This window comes from Pongo abelii, chromosome 21 (assembly GCF_028885655.2).
Source record: "Pongo abelii isolate AG06213 chromosome 21, NHGRI_mPonAbe1-v2.0_pri, whole genome shotgun sequence".
Taxonomy (NCBI): Eukaryota; Metazoa; Chordata; class Mammalia; order Primates; family Hominidae; genus Pongo; species Pongo abelii.
This window is the reverse complement of record NC_072006.2, coordinates 14,667,263-14,688,072: the sequence shown is the minus strand read 5'-3', so window position 1 is coordinate 14,688,072 and position 20,810 is coordinate 14,667,263. Positions and strand designations below refer to the sequence as shown.

The window sequence follows — 20,810 nt, the reverse complement described above, 5'->3', positions numbered from 1 at the left end:
AAAGTCAGGATTTCGAGACCAGCTTGGCCAACGTGGTGAAACGCCATCTCTACTGAAAATACAAACATCATCCGGGCATGGTGGCAAGCGACTGTAACCCCAGCTACTCGGGAGGCTAAGGTGGGAGGATCGCTTGAACTTGGGAGGCAGAAGCTGCAGTGAGCTGAGATCTCAACACTGCACGCCAGCCTGGGTAACAAAGCGAGACTCCCTCTCAAAAAAAAAAAAAAAAGTTGCAGTTTCAGCAGAAGGGAATTCAAAGCTATGCCCAGGCTCCTCTCTGAAGCTTCCTTGGAAATGGCGCTTGCTTCAAAACAAGTTCTTTAAGTTAAGAGAAAAATATGCCAGAGGAGGAATACATACATCTTTTATTTGCTGAGTCAAGTATCATAGTGAGTGAAGTCCTAAAATCTTAAGAGAATTTCCTCTTTTGATCTAGGAGGAACATTTTTTGCAAAAGCTAAACCCACATAGATTCCCCCAAGGCAATGGGGAAAAGAAGTTAAAGTGGGTGAGTTGTATATCTTGATCCATTGTCAACCATTGTCCGGCAGAATTGTGAGGATTTAGGGGACGTCGGCAAACGGGCAGGACGGGGAAGCAAGTACCCAGCTGCCAGACCAAGGATCCCCGACAGAGTTAGGACATGGGCCAGAACAGCAGGACAAGAATTGAATGACGAGAGAGGAAGTGGGACAAATGTTACTCTAGATGTCTGTGCTGTCCAATTCCTCAAAGCACAGAAGTGCCGTCAATGCCCGTGTGCCCCTCAAAAAAAAAAAAAAATCATGCACGCAAAATGCACTACACTGGATTTCTCTTTCTGTCAAGTGCTGCCTCTCCCCAGTAAGATGCCTCAGAAAGGGAAGACATCAACACATTACAGATGTTTACATGAGGACGTCAACATTTTGGGTAGCCCAAACTCATTGATGGAGAAGCTGGAGAGATTGACGGAGCAGTGTAGCCTCAGTGAGCCCACCATTGACTCTGCTCCATGGATTCATTTTTAGATAGACTCAGGCAGGGGTCACACACTTACTTAGTCCCATCTGGGCCAGTTCTTCAAGCTGAGCCTCCGACTTGGCTGTTGAAATGGCATAAGGCAACTTCAAGGTAAATGGCAGAACATCCCTGATTGTTCAGAAAAAGAGAGAATGTTTGTAATTACATGTCTGGTTTCTATCTTGTGTTTATTTTCATCATAGAGATGTTTTAGCTTAAACTGTTTAAAATGTCCTAAGTAGACACCGTACCATATCAACGAAGTTATCTTTCCTGGTGGTAAAACTTAACACTTACAATTCCTGTCTGTATTATCACACTCAGGACAGGCTGAGAGAAAAACCAGCATAGTTTCAGTATCAAAGTAGGGACTCAATTGCCCTGCTGAGTAGCTAAAAGGTATGTAGAGTTTACATCAGAATTGCTGACTTGTTGGTAGATCTAGCATGCATATAAAACATTATGTACTAATTTACTGCATTCCTATGTGAATGTTGGGCCGAAACTTCCTGGGCAGAAATGTGGAATCCTAAACTGAGATGAATTAGCCCATTGCCTTGCACACTGCAGGCTCTCAACGAATATCTGTTGACTTTACTTATGAAATCTTCCCATTAGAGCCCACACATTGGCCTTGGTGTGCTGGAGACAAAACTTTCTCCTGTGTTTGAAGGCAGAGCTTCTCTACTGTACAGATAGATACCCAGGGTCTTGTTATACTGCACACTCTGATTCCAGAGGTCTGGGAGGGACTGGAGATTCGGCATTTCTGCCAAGCTCTTAGAGGATGCTGATGCTGCTGGACTCTGGACCAGGCTTTGAATAGGAAAGCAAGTCTAAGGCCCCTCATGCCAATAACCCCAGCACCCAAGCAGCATGGTGCCACGTGCAGATGGACAAACACACATGGCAGAGAGAGCAACAGACCCAACAGGAGAGAGCCCAGCCAGCATCAGGGACCTGCCACAGCCATGGGCCATGACTTGCTTTCTTGGAAAGGGCAAAGGCAGACTTAAACATTTGCTCATGTTCATACACAAAGGTTAGGACCATGTTCTAAGCACTGGTGAATTCCCCACAGGGCAAAAGCACAACACTGTCCTGACACAGACAGGCAGAAAGTGCTTGAATGAATGAATGAATGAATATTCAATAACTGGTGACTTAATCAAAAAGGAGGGTTTGTTTGTTTGTGTTTTTTCTTTTCCAGTGGTGGTAATAGTCTTACAAAGAAATAATTATTCATTCATTTGTTCCACAGATGTTTATGATCATCTGCGATGTGCCAGACATTGCATCAGGGGCTGGGAACAAAACAGACGGAAGTTCCTGCCTGCATGGAGCTCCATGTCAGGGGATACCAATAGACAATAAGCAAATACACAATTTACAGAATCTATGAGAAGGAGATCCATGACATGGATAAAAGTGAAGCAGGAAAGGAGAATAAAGAGTGTTTGAGTGTGAAGGTGGCCAGACAAGGCTTCGTGAACAGGCAGCATTTGACTGAAGATCTAATGGTAGCCAGGGGTTAAATCATGAGGGGAAGGACCTTCCAGGCAGAGTGAGCAGCTGGTGCAAAGGCCCTGGAGTGGGGAGGGTCTGGCATGGATGAAGAACAGCAAGGAGACCACTGTGGCTGGAAGGTGCTAGTAAGGAACAAAACTTGGAGTCCTGCCTGGATTTTGTCATCGTGAGACATGCTGAGAATTTCCACTGACAAGAATAATGATACCAAACAACCTATTGTTTACAGTAAAATTAGGCAACATTCTTGGATAAACCAGATTAAATCTGGATGACTGGAGAATTTTGGAGCCATAGAAGCTGTTAACAATGAATAACAAATTAGTAAGTCAATGAAAAGAAGAAAAAAACAAGAACGTTTTGATACTATACTACTCTGCTAATGTAAAGCCAGGAGGCTGCTCTTTCTTGGGGGTTAGGCCTGGATCACCTCTTCCTTCCACGAGACCTTTCACTTGTCCTCAAATGCTGTGAGCACCCCCTTTGCTTGGCCACTTGTGTCTGTTTGAGATGAAGCAGGCAGCACTGCAGGGGATGGCTGTGTCTGTAATAGCTGCTGCCTGACCTGGCAGGGCGGCAACCCTGATGATAATCTCAGGTGAAGATTAATGGGAACCACAACCTTGTAACACCAAACTAGACTGTAAATATATGTTTGTGTGGCCGGACCAACTTAATTAAAATCTACTTTCCTCAGACAATTTGGGGGGAAAGCTGCATACCACAAAACCAACCTATGTTTATATTAAGCTTTTACCTTGCTCAATGCAATACCTGGAGCTTAAACATCACATGACTGGTTTGGGGTTTTCTTAATGATATATGACAGGAAGCCACACCTGTCATTGGTTAATGGATGGTTTCAGGCTTTGATCTACTAGAAAATTAGATGTTGTATATGCATCCTCTCCCACTGTGCCAACCAGGGTGCATCCCAGCATCTTCACACACATGCACACGCATGCACGTGCGTGCACACGCACACACACACTCACACACACACAGGGACGCCTTCTCACTTACATCCTATTAAAGAAAGGGGCCTCAATTCTAAAGCTTGCATAACAGACAAACAAAAGCCATCATCTTAGATATAAATGTTTCACCCAAGAGTTAAAACATGTACAGTCTAGATTTATTTTGTTTAACTTTGCTCTATAAGTAGATTTCTAAAGGGGAGGGGACAAAGATCATCGGGCAACTACTAGTAAATTACAGCAGGCACTGTAACTCGTGTGGGGCCTGGAACAGCCCTGGGAGGAAGCCATGATGCCCCCATTCTGTGGATCAGGAGCAGATGACGACGCAGACAAGTGAGATCCCTAGCACACCCTCGCAGAGCTAATGGAGATGAAGTGAGGGTCGAAACCCAGATATGTTGGACCCTAAGGTCCAACTGAATAGTATGGTGGGAAAATATGGGCTTTGGCATTAAGGCAGGCCTGAGTTCAACTCCCATAACTGTCCACTTACTGATTGAATGATTGTGGGCACGTGCTTCACTTTTTCTGCCTCAGTGTTTTCATCATCCTAATTTATAGGGTTGCCATGAGGATGAGAAATATGTATGTATGGTGCTTAGCACAGATATAGAAGACCCCTAAAATTATTATTTCCTCTATTCCTCTATTCTGATCTGAGGACAAGCAGCATTAGCCTCATCCCCTGGGAGCTTGCTGGAAATGCAAAACCTCAGGTACCACCTCAGACCCACTGAATCGCATTCTGCATTTAACAAGACTCCAGATGACTCTAGTACTCTCCCTACTACACTGATAACACCAAATCAACAGAGCGCTGCCAGGCATTGGGGGTGAAGGTGTGCAGTCACTATTTGTATTCTCAATGACACTTTTCAGCGAGCCTTCCCACTATGGCAAATCCTATGTTTATTGATTCGTGAATTCTCTTGTGCAATGAATATTTGCATATGCATGCTGTGTGAAACACCAGAACCAATAATCCAATCACTTTCTTTACTTGAATATATTTATGCACTAACAACCAACTAAAAAATGTCACAAATATTCTTGTAAGACTGGGTAAATCAACTACCAATTGCCAAGAACATAGATGAGTAGCACAGAAAGAGAAACAAAAACATCAAATATCTTTGCATTTTGGAACAAACGGGGAAATTAATCTTGGCCTTCCTACCTGCAAAACATCAATTTTGGAGTTTTCGTGTAAGTACCTTATATATTGGTATCATGCTTTATAGTTGACAAGGCTTTCATATACTTTATCTCCTTGTATCTTCAAACAGTCCTGGACAGCAGGTACTCCAGTCTACCATGAACACTGATGGTGACTTTTCTATGCTATTGCCAAATATTGCTTTGTAGGTGTAATGATTTTTCCCAACAACTCCACAATTACCAAAAAGCAAACTGTGAAAAGTAAATATCAGCCGACTTCACCCCTGGCCAACATGTTAGCATTGAGACTTACTCCTCCAACCTGGTTGGCTTTAGGCCAGACCAGGTGTGGTTCCTGGGGATGAGTGTGTGTGTGTGTGTCTGTGTGTGTCTGTGTGTGTGTGTCTGTTGGGGGCTGTGCTTCTGCACCAGTCTCCTCTCTTTGGGCAGCACATTTCATTTCCTTACGCAGGCTTAAGAGATCCTGCCCAAATCATGGCATGCAGGTTGCATCCTCTTGGGAGGTGCCCCCAGGTACTGGTCCCATTCTCAGTGAAGCCCTCATTTTCTTCCTGCTGGTGAGCAGCGCTGAATTCCTCCTCTGGAAGTGCCTCCCCTTCCTGAGGCCATTTATTGTGTGGCTTCAGCTGACCTGGAGACTTCAGAGGGTGAAGAGCTTAGTGGCTCCTGGCCGGGCACAGTGCTCATGCCTGTAATCCCAGCACTTTGGGAGGCTGAGGCGGGCGGATTGCCTGAGGTCAGGAGTTTGAGACCAGCCTGGCCAACGTGGTAAAACCCCGTCTTTACTAAAAATACAAAAATTAGCTGGGCATGGTGGTGCATGCCTGTAATCCCAGCTACTCAGGAGGCTGAGGCAGGAGAATCGCTTGAACCCAAGAAGATGGAGGTTGCAGTGAGCCGAGATCACGCCATTGCACCCCAGCCTGGGCAACAAAAGTGAAACTCCATCTCAAAAGAAAAAAAAAGCGCGTAGTACCTCCTGTCCTCTGGCAGAGTCTAGTCAACAGGCACTTAGTCTTTGAGAAACAACCTAATCCTTAAACTAAAATAAACCGAGCCAAACTCAAATAAACTCCCCAGCCTATATGTGTGTTAGCTGTGAGAAGTGATGTCTGAAAACATGCTAGTAACACATTTTCCTGTCTCTGCCATATCAGCTGCCATGGACAGACAGAGAAGAAAAGGAGACCAAATTGAGCTCAGCCCCATAAAAGGAGGCAATGCCAATCCCTGCAGATAACAAGAATTTTGATTCTTAATTACTGAAAAAACACTTGATGTGAAAAAGCTGTTATTGCTAGTAAGAAAAAAATGGGGGAAAAAAAAAAAAGAAAGCCTTTCACAATGCACGCCCTGTTGACTCTGGTTAATATTCTGATTCTGGGCGGGGTGCGGAGGCTCACACCTGTAATCCCAGCACTTTGGGAGGCCGAGGCAGGTGAATCACCTGAGGTTAGGAGCTCAAGACCAGCCTGGTCAACATGATGAAAACCCGTCTCCACTAAAAATACAAAAAATTAGCTGGGCATAGTGGCAGGCGCCTGTAATCTCAGCTACTCAGGAGGCTGAGTTGGGAGAATTGCTTGATCCCAGGAGGCAGAGGTTGTAGTGAGCCAAGATCGTGCCACTGCTCTCCAGCCTGGGTGACAGAGTGAGACTTCATCTCAAAAAAAAAAAAACAAAAAACAAAAAACAAAAAACTGATTTTGGACTTAACATTGTATAGAACAAAATAGTTGCTTTGGTTATGAAAAGGACATGAGCACCCAGCTGGCCTGAAGGGCAAGACTGATGGGCTGGTTTAAGGAACCCACATTTGTAGAATAAACTCCATCCCTTACAGAGTTTTCAAAGGCATTATCATGAACCTTTCAAAGTTACAGGTTTGCATGCGCAGTCCCTTTCTGTGTGTATGTGTGTGTGTGCATGTGTGTATTTGTGTGTGCATGTGTGCACGTATGTGCGTGTGTGTGTGTGTTTCCTGCTTAATGGGTCTGGCTGAAAGGAGCCTTGGGAGGAGCTTGAAGAAATAATCATATGAAGTATAATTTATGTTTGGAGGGTTTGGGGTAGTTGTTTTGACCTTAAGCCTGGCGTGGTGTGTACCTGGTGAACCCCCTCACTTGGTGAACATTTTACTTAAGTAACCAGTCTTAATCTGCCAACATCAAATAGGTGGCCAGCCTCCTAGATCCTTCAAGAAACCTCAGGTTAATTATATCCCACACACCAAACAGGGCCTTGAAACCATATGAGAGGAAGAGGCCTTACCTGCTGATGCAGTAGAAAGCAATGAGCCGGAATAAATCTGCAAAACTGATTCCTGAGCCTTCCAGGGAAAAGGCTGGAAAAGAGATTTCAGAAACCAGTTGATTCTCCCTGAGCACGTTCTGGGACAGGAAGAGCCCCCTAACACCACGTGTGTGGGACCATCTGAGTACTCTCAAACAAACTACCCTGTGGCTTGTCAGAATCAGCTGTGCAGAGGAGGCATGTCAGCCAGCAACCACCGGTAAACAGTCAATGATCTGGAAGTTCATCACTTGACTCATGCCGAGCACATGCTCCAGTGCTTGGTAAACAGACCAGGACAGACTTGAGTTGCACAACTGTCTTTTTTTTAACTTCAGAACACAAAGGGCAGGGGACAAGGGGCCAGTCTCTCTGGATTGTATCAGCACAGGACAGGGCTTGGGGAGCACCAAGACCCCTACTGCCCTCGATCCCTTGGCCCTCCTAGGACACACACTTCCCTGGTCACTCCTTTTTGCCATAACAGAGCACCTGTGATAAAGGCACATGGGAGAAGGAATATAGAGCTGGGAGGATATGACGAGGTTCCCGGAAATCAGCTTTTGGTTAAATTCAACATGAAAGATTCCAAAACTGGCCGGACATGGTGCCTCATGCATGTAATCCCAGCACTTTGGGAGGCCGAGGAGGGAGGATCTCTTAAGCCCAGGAGTTTGAGACCAGCCTGGGCATTATAGCGAGACTACGTCTCTCTCTTTTTTTTTCTCTCTCTCTTTTTTTCTCTCTCTCTCTGTCACTTTTTTTAAAACAAAGATTCTAAAACCCATTTACTTGGAGTGTTGTTCCCCCCTCCACCCCTGCTCCAGTGTTCAAATTTTCTAACACAGAAGACATGTTCTGGGCCGGCTGTGGTGGCTCACGCCCGTAATCCCAGCACTTTGTGAGGCCAAGGTGGGTGGATCACCTGAGGTCAGGAGTTTGAGACCAGCCTGGCCAACATGGCAAAACCCTGTCTCTACTAAAAATACAAAAATTAGCTGGATGTGGTGACATGCACCTGTAATCCCAGCTGTTCAGGAGGCTGAGGGAGGAGAATCATTTGAACCTGGGAGGTGGACGTTGCAGTGAGCCAAGATCGAGCCACTGCATTCTAGCCTGGGTGACAGAGAAAGACTCTGTCTCAAAAAAAAAAAAAAAAAAGAAGACACATACTGGTAAGATGGTGTGGCATTTTGCACATCTTCCAAATGCTGGAGCAGCAAGTGGTCTGACTTCAAATACTCATGAATTTGCCAGCCAGCCCTCACACCACGTCAGCTGAGCAACTCACACTGAATTCCTCTAAACATTTGAAATATCTTCAGTTTTATGAAGATTTCCTCAATCCGATATGTTTCTTCTCACTCATACCCTCATTTATTTTGCTTATTTGCCTTTTTTTTTTTTTGAGACAGAGTTTCGCTGTTGTTGCCCAGGTTGGAGTGCAATGGTGCAATCTCAGCTCACTGCAAACTCCATCTCCCGGGTTCAAGCGATTCTCCTGTCTAAGCCTCCCAAGTAGCTGGGATTACAGGCATGTACCACCAGGTCTGGTTAATTTTGTATTTTTAGTAGAGACGGGGTTTCTCCATGTCAGGCTGATCTCGAACTGCTGACCTCAGGCGATCCGCCCACCTCGGCCTCCCAAAGTGCTGGGATTACAGGCGTGAGCCACTGCGCCTGGCCACTTATTTGCTTTTTTGTATTATTTTATTATGTCTGTAGCACCCCCAAAAAACCTCCATACCTCTACACATACCATCACAGACACACACAGACACACAGAAACAACAAACACACATGTGTGCCACAATTTGTAGAGTTAAGTAGGAGGGAACTGATTTGGAGCAGGTTAGCTTCTCCAAGCCTCAGTTTTCTCATCTGGAAAATGGACTCTAACAGTACTTTCCTTATCTCCCAGAAGGGTGGTGGGGGGAGCTGAAATTTAAAAAAAAAATGAAATAATTTATGTGAAAGCATTTCCAAATATGAGGTGTTGTTTATTATTAAGCTGCACTGTCCGTAAATTATGACAAAATATCTGAATATTTACTTATCTATTTATTTGAGATAGAGTCTCACTCTGTCGCCCAGGCTGAAGCGTAATGGCATGATCTCAGCTCACTGCAACCTCCACCTCCTGGGTTCAAGCGATTCTCCTGCCTCAGCCTCCTGAGCAGATGGGATTACAGGCTTGCGCCACCACACCTGGCTAATTTTTGTGTTTTTAGTAGAGACGGGGTTTTACCATGTTGCCCAGGCTGGTCTCGAACCCCTGGCCTCAAGTGATCCGCCCACCTCAGCCTCCCTGAATGTTTTTATAGCAAGTCCTTCCTTCACCTCAATTCACAGAGAAGATAAACAGGCCCTGGCTGGGAAGGGGCCATTGCAGTGGGACCCAGGCTTGTGGTAACTAGTTATGACCAGGCTAATGCTTTACTTAAACAAGCCCTTTTAACCACTTGAAGTCACCTGGAGAAGATTAGGGAAGTGATAGATGCCTCGTCAAATTATGGGGGAAAAACCTTTGGCCGCAAGGACCTCAATGAACAACCAGGAAGCTTCCACACACATTGCCCACGCTTCTGGAAGAGGAGAGGAAGTGGCTTCCGACCAACACATCCATCGTGCTCCACTTTGGACATTAGGGAGGAATTTAAAAACCAGTTAGATCTGTGGCTTCTTGCCTTGTGGACTTTTTTCAATATTTTTGGGTTGTTTTTTCATTTTTAAGACATGGTCTGGCTCTGTCACCCAGGCTGGACTGCAGTGGCACGATCACGGCTCACTGCACTTAAGTGATCCCACCTCAGCCTCCTGAGTAGCTGGGACTACAGGCGTGTGCCATCATGCCTGGCTAATTTTTTTTTTTTTTTTTTTTTGGTAGAGATGGAGTTTTGCCATGTTGCCCAGGCTGGTCTCAAATTCCTGAGCTCAAGCAACCCTCTGGCCTTGGCTTCCCAAAGCGCTAGGATTACAGGTGTGAACCATGGCACACAGCCCCTCACAGACTTTCAAAAGCCAATTCAGAATTACTTAACTAATTCACTTAATATAAATTCATTATCAATTCACCTAGCACATTATTAACTCAATATGAATTCATTATCTTTCAAACAGTGGGTTTGCAATGTACCTTCTGGTCGCGTCCTAATGTATTTACATTACTGGCTGGGTTCCGCCTGCTCCTGTGCCTTTCAGGGGGAAGTTTTTCCCTGGCATCCACAACCTTGTGGCCTTGTGAGATCCAGGTTGACAACTGAGCTGGAGGCGGTTCACAGTCAGCCTGGCAGGTTTTACCCTCCCCTGACTTAGTTAAAGGTCATTTGGCTCAGCAAGATTGTGCCCTCCTGGCTGAGTAGAATCTCATCTCGGCCCTGAAACTGACCTTCATCTACACCTTCAGCTTCTCCAAATGCAGGAGGTAAGGTGCTGGGAAATCAGGAAGTAAGTGGAAATCCCAGGCTCTGTCTTGCTTCTGAGCTCTCTCCTCCTGGTCTGCTCCTCCCACTCCTCCCCCTTTGATGTGCAGATCCATCTTCCGATCCTTTCTTGGAGGCTGGCAGTACATCAGAACTGTGTGTTCCCTTTTTTATTTAAAATTTGGCCTCCCGACACTTCACATTTCCAATGACCAATCGTGGAACAGCAGAAAGAAAACCAACACTTCTGAACACCACTCTTCCTTCAAAATGTTCATCAAAAGGTTGGATTCTGCCTCTGATTAGCTGCATTTCATAGAAGACTGAACACTGATTGCCTGGAGGGAACAGGTCTGCTCAGGGCTTATTTATTCACGAAGTGCAGACACATGCTTTAGGATTAGATCCCATAAAAGGGCTCTCTCGCTACAGTCTCCTTGCAATTTAGTCATTGGCAAACCTGGGAACCGAATTCATGTTCCACTTAACTGGGTAGGGGGAGAGGAAGTCAACCTCTATTAGTTCCCTACCATATGCCGTGCAGTAGGCTGCACACTTTATATTCAGGTTGCTTTACTCATTAACAACTCAGAGGTTACCATCACCGTATTACACAGATGAGAAAACTGAGGCTCCTGGAGTAGGTTACTGCCTAGTCATTCAGTGGCAAGACTCAGACCCATATCTGCCCGTCTCAAAACAAGAGCTCCTTCCATTTCCACTCCCTGCAGAGCCCCGCAGCCCTCATGTCAGTCAGGACCTGAGCATCCAATGACCACTTACTGTATGTGCTTTCCTTTATGGCAAATTCCTTGAGTGGGGCCCCAAATTCACAGGGCAGGCGGAGGGAGAGGACTTTCTTCTGCATTTTGGTAGATTTATGAACCAGGAAGATCTAGTGGAGGGAAAAGAAATACAAGCTTTAGGAAATATCTAGAATGTTGGAACCCAAGCATCTGGTTTCCCTCACACCCAACGAATAGAACCCCTTCATATCCACACTGCATGGCTCCCTGCAGGAAACTCTCCTGCCATAGAAAGCAGTGCTCAGAGCCCAGGCTGCAGACACCTTTGTTCATTACTGGCTTCAAAAGAATCCTGCTTTCCCTCTGACAGAAGCTTCTCCGTGGGGCTAAGAACTCCCCTAGTCTGCATAAGCATTTTCAGTTCGGTGACTGTTTTACTGCTGGAGTTACAGTCACCAGCCCCTGTCTTATATGAGTTATATTCTCTAGCCCCTGTCTTATATATCTTGGTTGGTGAAACCTAAATTCTAAACACAGGTAACATGACTAAACCATAGGAATTGGGATTTCATTGGTTAACTTGGCTTATGAGGATATTTACAACAGAAATTTAAGTTTGTGGCCAACAGTGAAAAAGCAGAAGTTGCTTTGTTTTTTGTTTTCAAATTGAAATCTGAATTTCTAGCTCCTCTTGGAAAATGAGATGATATAGCAAGACCAGGCAACAATCTACTGGAGGTGAAAAATGGCTGTTCCATTTGGGTGGTGGGTGGATGCACTCTGAAGTTCACCCTGGTGGACGTGGAGGCTGTCCATTTATTCCTGACTCACTTCACATTCTACCAGTTCCCTCAAGATCCTAATATTGTCTTTAGACACATGCTTTAAAACAGCCCAATTCCTAGTGCTGATCTCAGGACACCATTCTGGCCCTCATCACTGCAGAGGTAAGTATGCTGTGTACTGTTGTGCAGGCCGTGCACTGCACAACTCCAGGAGGCACCATTCACCTAGCCTACAAATGAAGTGACTCTCCCTGGAGTATGGTGTGTGGCAGCCCAGCTGAGTCCTGGTTCCCTTCTGTGGAGCATGGCCCTTCTCCAAGGATCTTATTCTGTCTGTCATGCTTCTTTAGCTACTTCTCTTTCCTCTGCATTTAAACACCTTACTCTCTACCTATTCTCTCCCCTACCTTTCTACAGCCTTTCATTTTTTCCCCGCCTAATCTTTGCTCCTCTCTTTATCTCCAGTTAATAGCCCTTAAGATACTTTATTTGGGGTGTGGGAAGATGGGTATGGGACTTGGGTATCTGGTGAAGAATGAAGCTGGAAGACCTTGAGTTCTCTTTTCTCCTGGCACCATGGGGATGCATCCATAGGATTCATCCAGTAGCAGGTTCTGGGAGTCAGTGCCTCTAGGACACCCTAAAACTGAAGCAGATGCTTCCTAAATAGCATCCTGATGGGTAAGAGGCCAAAGCACTGCGGAGAGGCAGCTGTTGGTTGTTAGGAGAGGAAGTAACACTCCCTTTTCCAAGTGGAGATCTCCCTGAGCCTTGGGGTTGGGGAGTGCAACCTCTAGGCCTTATTTTTTGGAGGACTGCAGCTTTACATTATATCAGGGGTTGGCAAAGTCTGGCCTGCAGACGAAATCCATCCTGCCATCTGTTTCTGAGTAAAGTTGTATTGAAACACAGCCATGCTCGATCATTTACATATTGTCTATGGCTGCTTTTGCATGACAATAGCGTAGTTGAGTAGTTGTGACAGAGCCTGTATGGCCTGCAAAGCCACAAATATTTCACTTTGCCCTTTACAGAAACAGTTCGTGGACCCCTGTCTTAGATTGTAGAATAATTAAAGATGGGCACCCCAAGAGCCCACTTCACTCATGCCACCATGGCCAGTCTCTCAAATCCTCCTTTTTCACACACTTTTAGCCACCTGCTTTTCTCTTTCTTCTTTATTTTATTTTATTATTTTATTTTATTTTTAGATGGAGTCTTGCTCTGTCATCCAGGCTTGAGTGCAGTGGTGCAATCTCAGCTCACTGCAATCTCCACCTCCTGATTCCAAGCAATTCTCCTGCCTCAGCCTCTGGAGTGGCTGGGGTTACGGGTGCATGCCACCATGCCTGGCTAACTTGTGTATGTTTAGTAGACAGGGTTTCGCCATGTTGGCCAGGCTGGTCTCGAACTCCTGATCTCAAGTGATCTGCTCGCCTTGGCCTCCCAAAGTGCTGGGATTACAGGCCTGAGCCACCATGTCTGGCCTCTCCCTTTGTTATTCTTGACTGTCCTGGTCCATGTTACTCCTGTCCCGGCCCTGCCCTCAACCTGCCCAATCTCATCAGGCAGGCCCTGTGCAGGGATCAGGCAGGCGGACGGAGAGAACATGCCTGGCTTGTTTCCCACGCAGGTCTCAGCAAGAGTGGACGTGCCCTACCTTGGGAGGGGGAGCTGGGCAGGCTGTTGCCTAGCTCTGCAGCAACTTCTGTCTTTGGAATGTTTTGCAGAAATGCAAGAGCAGACAATGCAACTGGCTGAAAGTGAGGCTTCACAGAAGGTGAGGAAATCCTGATCCTATAGAACAAAACTAGAGGCAGCAGCTCTGTGTTATCGCCAAGGGATTCTCTGCAAAGATGAGAAAGCACCGTGCCTTGTTCCCCTGAGCATGTTCTAGCAGAGGTCTTAGTTCTACCTGTTTCTGCCTGATGAGGAATAAAGAAAGATTCATATGTTTTTTAAAAAGTGAGAACAGACAGACTCTGACTGCTAGGAGACTCAAAAATGTATTTGGTGCCCAATTCTTATGACATTCCTCAGCTAGCTACTAATGGGATTTTCTCCTTGCTTCTCCATCTAGTTCTTAGTCTCTATCTTGTGTTGCCTGTTAAGTATTATTTCATCTGTGACTTATTGTATTTACCCTTTGGAAGTAGACACTGTACACAAATGCTGTCCACTATAACTTTGTACTACAATGACAATGTTTCAAATTCTGCATCATCTAATACGGTAGCCAGCCGAGGCCAGAGAGCACTTTAAATGTGGCTACGGTAACTGAGGAGCTGAATTAGAAATTCTAATTTCTAATTTTATTTGCTTTAATTCATGTAAATTTAAAGAGCCACATGAGGCAAGAAGCTACCATATTGGACAGCACAAGAGACACCAATCACTTTTTTTTTGGGGGGGGACAGATTCTTGCTCCGTTGCCCAGACTGGAGTGCAGTGGCACAATCTCTGCTCACGGCAACCTCCACTTCCTGTGTTCAAGTGATTCTCCTGCCTCAGCCTCCTGAGCAGCTGGGATTACAGGCGTGTGCCACCACACCGGGCTAATTTTTGTAATTTTAGTAGAGATAGGGTGCCACTGTGTTGCCCAGGCTAGTCTAGAAATCCTGGCCTCAAGTGATCTGTCCGCCTTGGCCTCCCAAAGTGCTGGGATTACAGGCATGAGCCACCGTGCCCAGCTCCAGTCACTTTTTTGAGGACCTTCCACAAGTCGTGGAGTGGTCTGGATGGGACGGACAGTGGTCTTGGATAGACAGTAGCTGAGGAAACCATATTAGACTTTGGTCTGTGTGGAAAGCCCAGGGAAAAGAGGACTACAGAGCAGGCAAGTCTGTGGACACAGAACTTTTGAAGGCTGGGTCCCAAGTTGGATGGCTGGACCCTGGCAGGGCTCCCAGGCTCAGAAGGAGGAAGGTAGCAGAGGCCACCAAGCATCTCAGACCCAGGCTCATCCTCAGTGTCCAGGCTCAAGAGGTCAGACCCAGGCTTCTGGCCAGTGGCCCCTACTCGCTACCCAGATGTTCAGTTCTCTGCTGGATCCTTGTACCTCCCATGGTAACTGAGCAGATAAAGACAGAAAGACACATCGTGAAGGGCTCTGTTCCTGAGTTTACAGAATATTTCTGCATTGAAAACCAGTTACACATCAGGAGACATGCTCCTTACAAGCTGGGAAGAACTTTCTGGAACTAACTTCAAGTGTTTTTCTTTAAGCCGGCAGCAGTCCTGCCTGCCTCAACCTGCTTCCCGAGGTTCTGAGTCTTACCCCTGGAGGCTGGGCCTGCAGGACCTCTGCTGCCTCCTCCTCACTCAGACTCAACTGCAGCCATATGGGGTGGGTGTGGAGGAGCCGGTCCAAGATGCTGAGCCTGTTGGAGAGGCTGTCATAGCCTGAGTCCCGGGCACAGGTCTTCACGTCCTCTTCCTCGGAATAGCCACCAACCTTGTGTCTTACCATGCTAGGAGAAAGAGAAGCAGCAGGGTCAGCTGGCTGCAGTACCATTTCCCTAACAAGGAGACCGTCCCTACAAGTTCAAAGGCCAGGCTTGCCACCGCGCATACCCCATCTTGTGATCGCCCCCTTAATGATCTTCTCTTCCAGACTGAAAGCTTTCTGAGGGCAGACACAATGTTTTATTTTACCCTATATCTCTAATATTAAAAAGAACACTTTGCACTGGACAGACCTGACCTTCTACTCCTAACCCCATTTTCAAAAGCTCTAAGCATCCTAAGTGCCATTTATTCACGCTTTGTCTTCTGACATAAAACATTTCTTTTTTTTTTCTTTTTTCTTTTTTTTTTTTTTTTTTTGAGATGGAGTCTCATTCTGTTGCCCAGGCTGAAGTGCAGTGGCGCGATCTGAGCTCACTGCAACCTCCGTCTCCTGGGTTCAAGTGATTCTCCTGCCTCAGCCTCCTGAGTAGCTGGGATTATAGGCGCACACCACAATGCCTGGCTAATTTTTGTATTTTTAATAGAGATGGGGTTTCACCATGTTGGCCAGGCTGGTCTTGAACTCCTGACCTCAGGTGATCCACCTACTTTGGCATTCCAATGTGCTGGGATTACAGGCATGAGCCACCCGGCCTGGCCAATATAAAACATTTCTAACTTTAAGGACAGAACCCTAAATGCGAAATAGCATGGATGGCAACCGTGAGTTCCTAATGCTCGTAAGCGTTTCTCGTAAGCACAACCATGCCCCAGTCTAAAGGCAAATGCACTCACACAGATTTATTTTGTACCTGAATGATTGGATTTTGTTTCTTCTCACAAATCTAAGCATTTTTATTACTGACATTATTTATAATAAAACTTCATTATACAAATGAATATACAAATGCTGTGCTATTTGTAAAATCATGTCGACATTATTCATAATAGCTAACAAGTGGAAACAACCCAAATGTCTTGTCAGTTGATGAGTGGATGAACAAAATGTGGCCAAGTGTGGTGGCTCACGCCTGTAATCCCAGCACTTTGGGAGGTTGAGGCGGGCAGATCACTTGAACCCAGAAGTTTGAAGCCAGCCTGTGGAACATGACGAAATTCCATTTCTACTAAAAATACAAAAATTAGCCAGGTGTGGTCATGCGCACCTGTAGTCCCAGCTACTCAGGAGGCTGAGGTGGGAGGATTGCTTGAGCCTGGGAGTTTAAGGCTGCAGTAAGCCATGATCCCACCACTGCACTCCAGCCTGGACAACAGGAGTGAGACCCTGTCTCAAAAAAAAGAAAAAAAAAAGTAATCTATTCTTACAATGGAATATTATTCAGCCATAAAAAGGAATGGAGCACTGACGCACGCTGCAACATGGATAAACTTGGAAAGCATCTTGTTCAGTGACAGAAGCCAGACATAAGGCCACATACTGAATGACTCGATTTACACGAAATATCCAGAAAAAGCAAATCTACAGAGACACAAAGTAGATCAGTAGGCGCCAGAGAATGGGGGAGAGAAAAGAGAATGGGGAGTGATTGCAAACAGGTACCAGATTTCTTTCTGGGGTGATGGAAATGTTCTGGTATTAGATAGTGGTGATAATTGCACAATGTGTGAATGTACTAAAACCCACAAATCATGCACGTTAAAAGGATGAATTTTATGGTATGTGAATTATATCTTAATGACCAAACCATATTGACGTCCTTTTGGTGCCAATACTGGTTCTGTCAGTGAGTGTTTAATTCCCATTTTACCAATGAGAAGACTGAGGCCTAAGAAGTTACTGAGCTGTCCTGAGTGATAACAGCCTTGAAACAGCAGAACTAGAAATTACACATACTCTGGTATTTATCCAACGTTGTGGGTACCAAGTCAGGTCAGGGACACAGGGGTGAGGGGCACAGGGGTCAGGGACACAGGGCAGTTTGTATCCATGTAGCGGCTGTTGTGTGCCAAGCCCTTTACCTACATTCTCTCATTTGCTCCTCTCAACAGCCCTGAACCATAGGCACCATGATCCCAGTTTTACAGAGGACCAGGAGTCTCAGCCCAGGTCAGGATCTTGCTCAAGGTCAAGCCCCTGGTCAGAGAGAGGGGGCTGACATTTCCATCCAAGGCAGCTTCGCTCTGGGTTCTCTCACCCTTTACCAAACTCAGAACTGACACTTACCCTGGCTCTCAAGGAGCAGGTCATCAAGCCCTATCCTGGGGCAGCCAAGGGACACCAGACCTGACCATTCATGTCCAAACAAGCAGGTTTAGATTGGGGTACATATGGTCTTCAATCCTCTAAATCCAAAGGAACTCAATTGTGTGACCTAGATAATGTATTTAGCACTGAGAAGGATGGATAATGAAACTGAATGTATGATGAGTTATAAAAAGGAAATTAAAGAAAGGAAGTGTGATATTTCCACATGGACAACTCTACTTCTAAGAGGTGGGGCTGAATTTAGAAGAAGCCAACCTATGCCGATCATTTTTGGGTGTGCAGACTCAATAATAATACCCAGTGTTGGCATGTGGAATGGCCAGAGACCCCGTCCTAACTTCTCTCCATCACCTTCATGACTTTCTGCAGGCCTAAGGAATCTCACTCATTCATTCAAGATTTATCTTTTTATTTCTTCTCAAATACGTGAAAGCTTTGCTCAACTTCTGCTACAAGTTTCCAGGTAGGAGACTCTGTGCCAAAAAGAATAGTTTCGCCTTCTGCAAATGCCATTCCAGGGCCTGCAGGTATTGGGAAGTGAATATTTGCAGTTAAAAAAACATACTCTTCAAAGTGAAGCTGGTGTTAAAATTCCTTTCATAGAAGGTAAAAGAACCAGCTTTAGACAAGTGATTCTCAACCCTGGCTGCTGATAAAAATCACCTAAAAAAGCCAGGCATGGTGGCTAAAGCCTGTAATCCCAGCACTTTGGGAGGCCGAGGCAGGCAGATCACCTGAGACCAGGAGTTCAAGACCAGCCTGGCCAACATGGTGAATCCCTGTCTCTACTAAAATACAAAAAGTAGCTAGGAGTGGTGGTGGGTGCCTATAGTCCCAGCTACTCAGGAGGCTAGGGCGGAGGAATCGTTTGAACTTGGGAAGGCGGAGGTTGCAGTGAGTGGAGATCGTGCCACTGTACTCCAGGCTGGGCAACAGAGCAAGACCCTGTCTCAAAAAGAAAAGAAAAGCAAAGAAAAAAAGCCAGGTGCAGTGGCTCATGCCTGTAATCCCAGCACACTTTGGGAGGCTGAGGCGGTTGGATCACTGGAAGTCAGGAGTTCAAGACCAACCTGGTCAACATGGTGAAACCCTGTCTCTACTAAAAATACCAAAATTAGCTGGGCGTGGTGGCACACACCTGTAGTCCCAGCTACTTGGGAGGCTGAGGCAGGAGAATCGCTTGAACTTGGGAGGTGGAGGTTGCAGTGAGCCGAGATTTTTCCACTGCACTCCAGCCTGGGTGACAGAGCAAGACTCCGTCTCCAAAAAAAAGAAAAAAAAATTCCCCAGGGGATCCCAATGTGCAACCAAGTTTACAACCACTACTTTGGATCAGTATTTGTCTAACTTGAGAGCCTGCGTGAAAGTCACCTGGGGTTTGTTAAGCCACAGATTCCTGGTTTCAGACTCACAGCTTCTGCAGGCGTGGGGTGAGCCAGAGACATTGCATTTCTAACAAGCTCTCGGTGACCAATCTGAGGACAATACTGTAAGGAACATTTGCCTGAGATCCAAGTATAAAACATGCATATTAACTCAGATCCAATTAGGGGTTTGGTTTTGTTTTGCTAGGGGCTGGGGGTAGGGGATGGGTTCCATGCCACTAAAAGAATTCTTGGCGACTAAATAAATATTTTATCACTGCCATCTCAGGTTGGCCATATTTTGCCAAGACCAAATTGGACAGTGTCTAACATGACAATCGTGATGCTCATGTGTGCTGAAAGTAAACATGTTGACATATCTTCCTTCCCTAGAAGGGCGCATCCTGTGACTCTTCTATGGTTTCAAGGAGCTGAAAAGCCTTTGTTCTGACAAGTGACCTCAGCCTAAAAAGCAGGGCCCAGACAGGAAGACGGTGAATAAGATTCATGGGCCTCATGAAAGAGCAACCGTAATTATCCCTTGCCTTTGCAAATGACTAAGCTGACACCTTGATTCAGCCAGCCACTTGAGGTTTATAGCATATTATTACAGGACAAATTGGCTTTTATCAAGAACAACCTTCAGGAAAAAACTAATGCAATAACATTGAACATGTAGGGGATGCTACTGGTGCTCCACCTAGAGCTCCTCCTCTAGGGCAGGCACCCATGCCCCATCTGCTGCGAGTGTTGGCTGTGGAAAGCTCACAGCTGCCCGTCTTCTCCTGGAAATGCCCAGGAAGCTACATCCTCTCCCTGAGAGCAGACTCACTGCCAATGACATACTGATATGTACTTTCTACATATGTGAGATGGAGAAGAGTGGCCTTCTAGCCTTGAGTTGCGACAACTCTGGGGGGCTATTCACGCTGCTGAGCTCCCTGTGGGACCAGGCAGAGCCCACATCTTTGCCTTGCCTCCTCTCTGTCCCATCCTGGATCCCTCACTCCTTGCCAGGCTGCTCCTGAATCACTTGCACAAGAAGCCCCGAATCAGGATCTCCTTCCAGGGAACTCAACCTATGACAGAACTTGATGAGATTAATAGAAACTAGTGATTTCCAAGAAAGGTGTCTGCATGCAAACAGGAGGGAAGGCAGTGAACAGAGGTTCATAAAAGGTAAAACACTGTGATACAATCCAGGAGATTCCAACAAAAACATGGTCATAGTGGAATGGCCACAGAGCCAAGCTCAGGGCAGGAAGCATGAGGTTCCTCTCCTAGCTCAGCCGGGCATGTGAGACCTTGCTCAGGTCCCTTTCTGAGCCTCGTCCTTTTGATCTGAAAATAGTAAATAACAATGCCTTCACCACCAGGTAGTAATCAATGCAAGCAAAAATTGTGAGTGGATGCTAAAATCAGAAGGCAAAAGACTTAGGAAATAGGATAGTCATAGTCTTAAAATATCACCTCACAGATCACTTAATGACTTGTGAAAATGAAAAGGTACCCTGGCAATGGAAGAAACTGGTAGATGCCACCTTAACCAAGTGATCTGTGTTAACTCCTCCAAAAATGAGCTGCCCTGACATCAAGTGCCCCCGATGTGAGGCTCTGAGAAGGTACCATGTCACCCAGCTGTCTTTCCTGCCCCCAAATATGACTCACCTGAATGTATACAGGAGAAAACAATCAGAAAAATCCAAATTTCAGTGATGGCAAAACCAATGGCCAAAACTTCAAAAATGTCAATATTATGAATTTTAACAGGCTGTAGGATTAATACAGGTTCGAGGTGAATAAAGAGATGTGATAACTACATAGAGTGCATAGCCT

General features: G+C 45.8%; 1 protein-coding gene across 11 annotated transcripts in view; it reads right to left on the bottom strand.

The window, feature by feature from the left end:
• RIN2 (Ras and Rab interactor 2) overlaps positions 1-20,810 on the bottom strand; it is a 246,993-nt gene that overhangs the window by 30,519 nt on the left and 195,664 nt on the right. For all 11 annotated transcript variants that reach the window (XM_054541625.2, XM_063720682.1, XM_054541621.2 and 8 more), the window contains 4 exons: positions 15,214-15,406; positions 11,189-11,300; positions 6,963-7,035; positions 1,043-1,134 (listed from right to left, as the gene is read on the bottom strand). In XM_054541625.2, the coding sequence (XP_054397600.2) occupies positions 1,043-1,134; positions 6,963-7,035; positions 11,189-11,300; positions 15,214-15,406 (470 nt within the window). The remainder of the gene's footprint in view (positions 1-1,042; positions 1,135-6,962; positions 7,036-11,188; positions 11,301-15,213; positions 15,407-20,810) is intronic.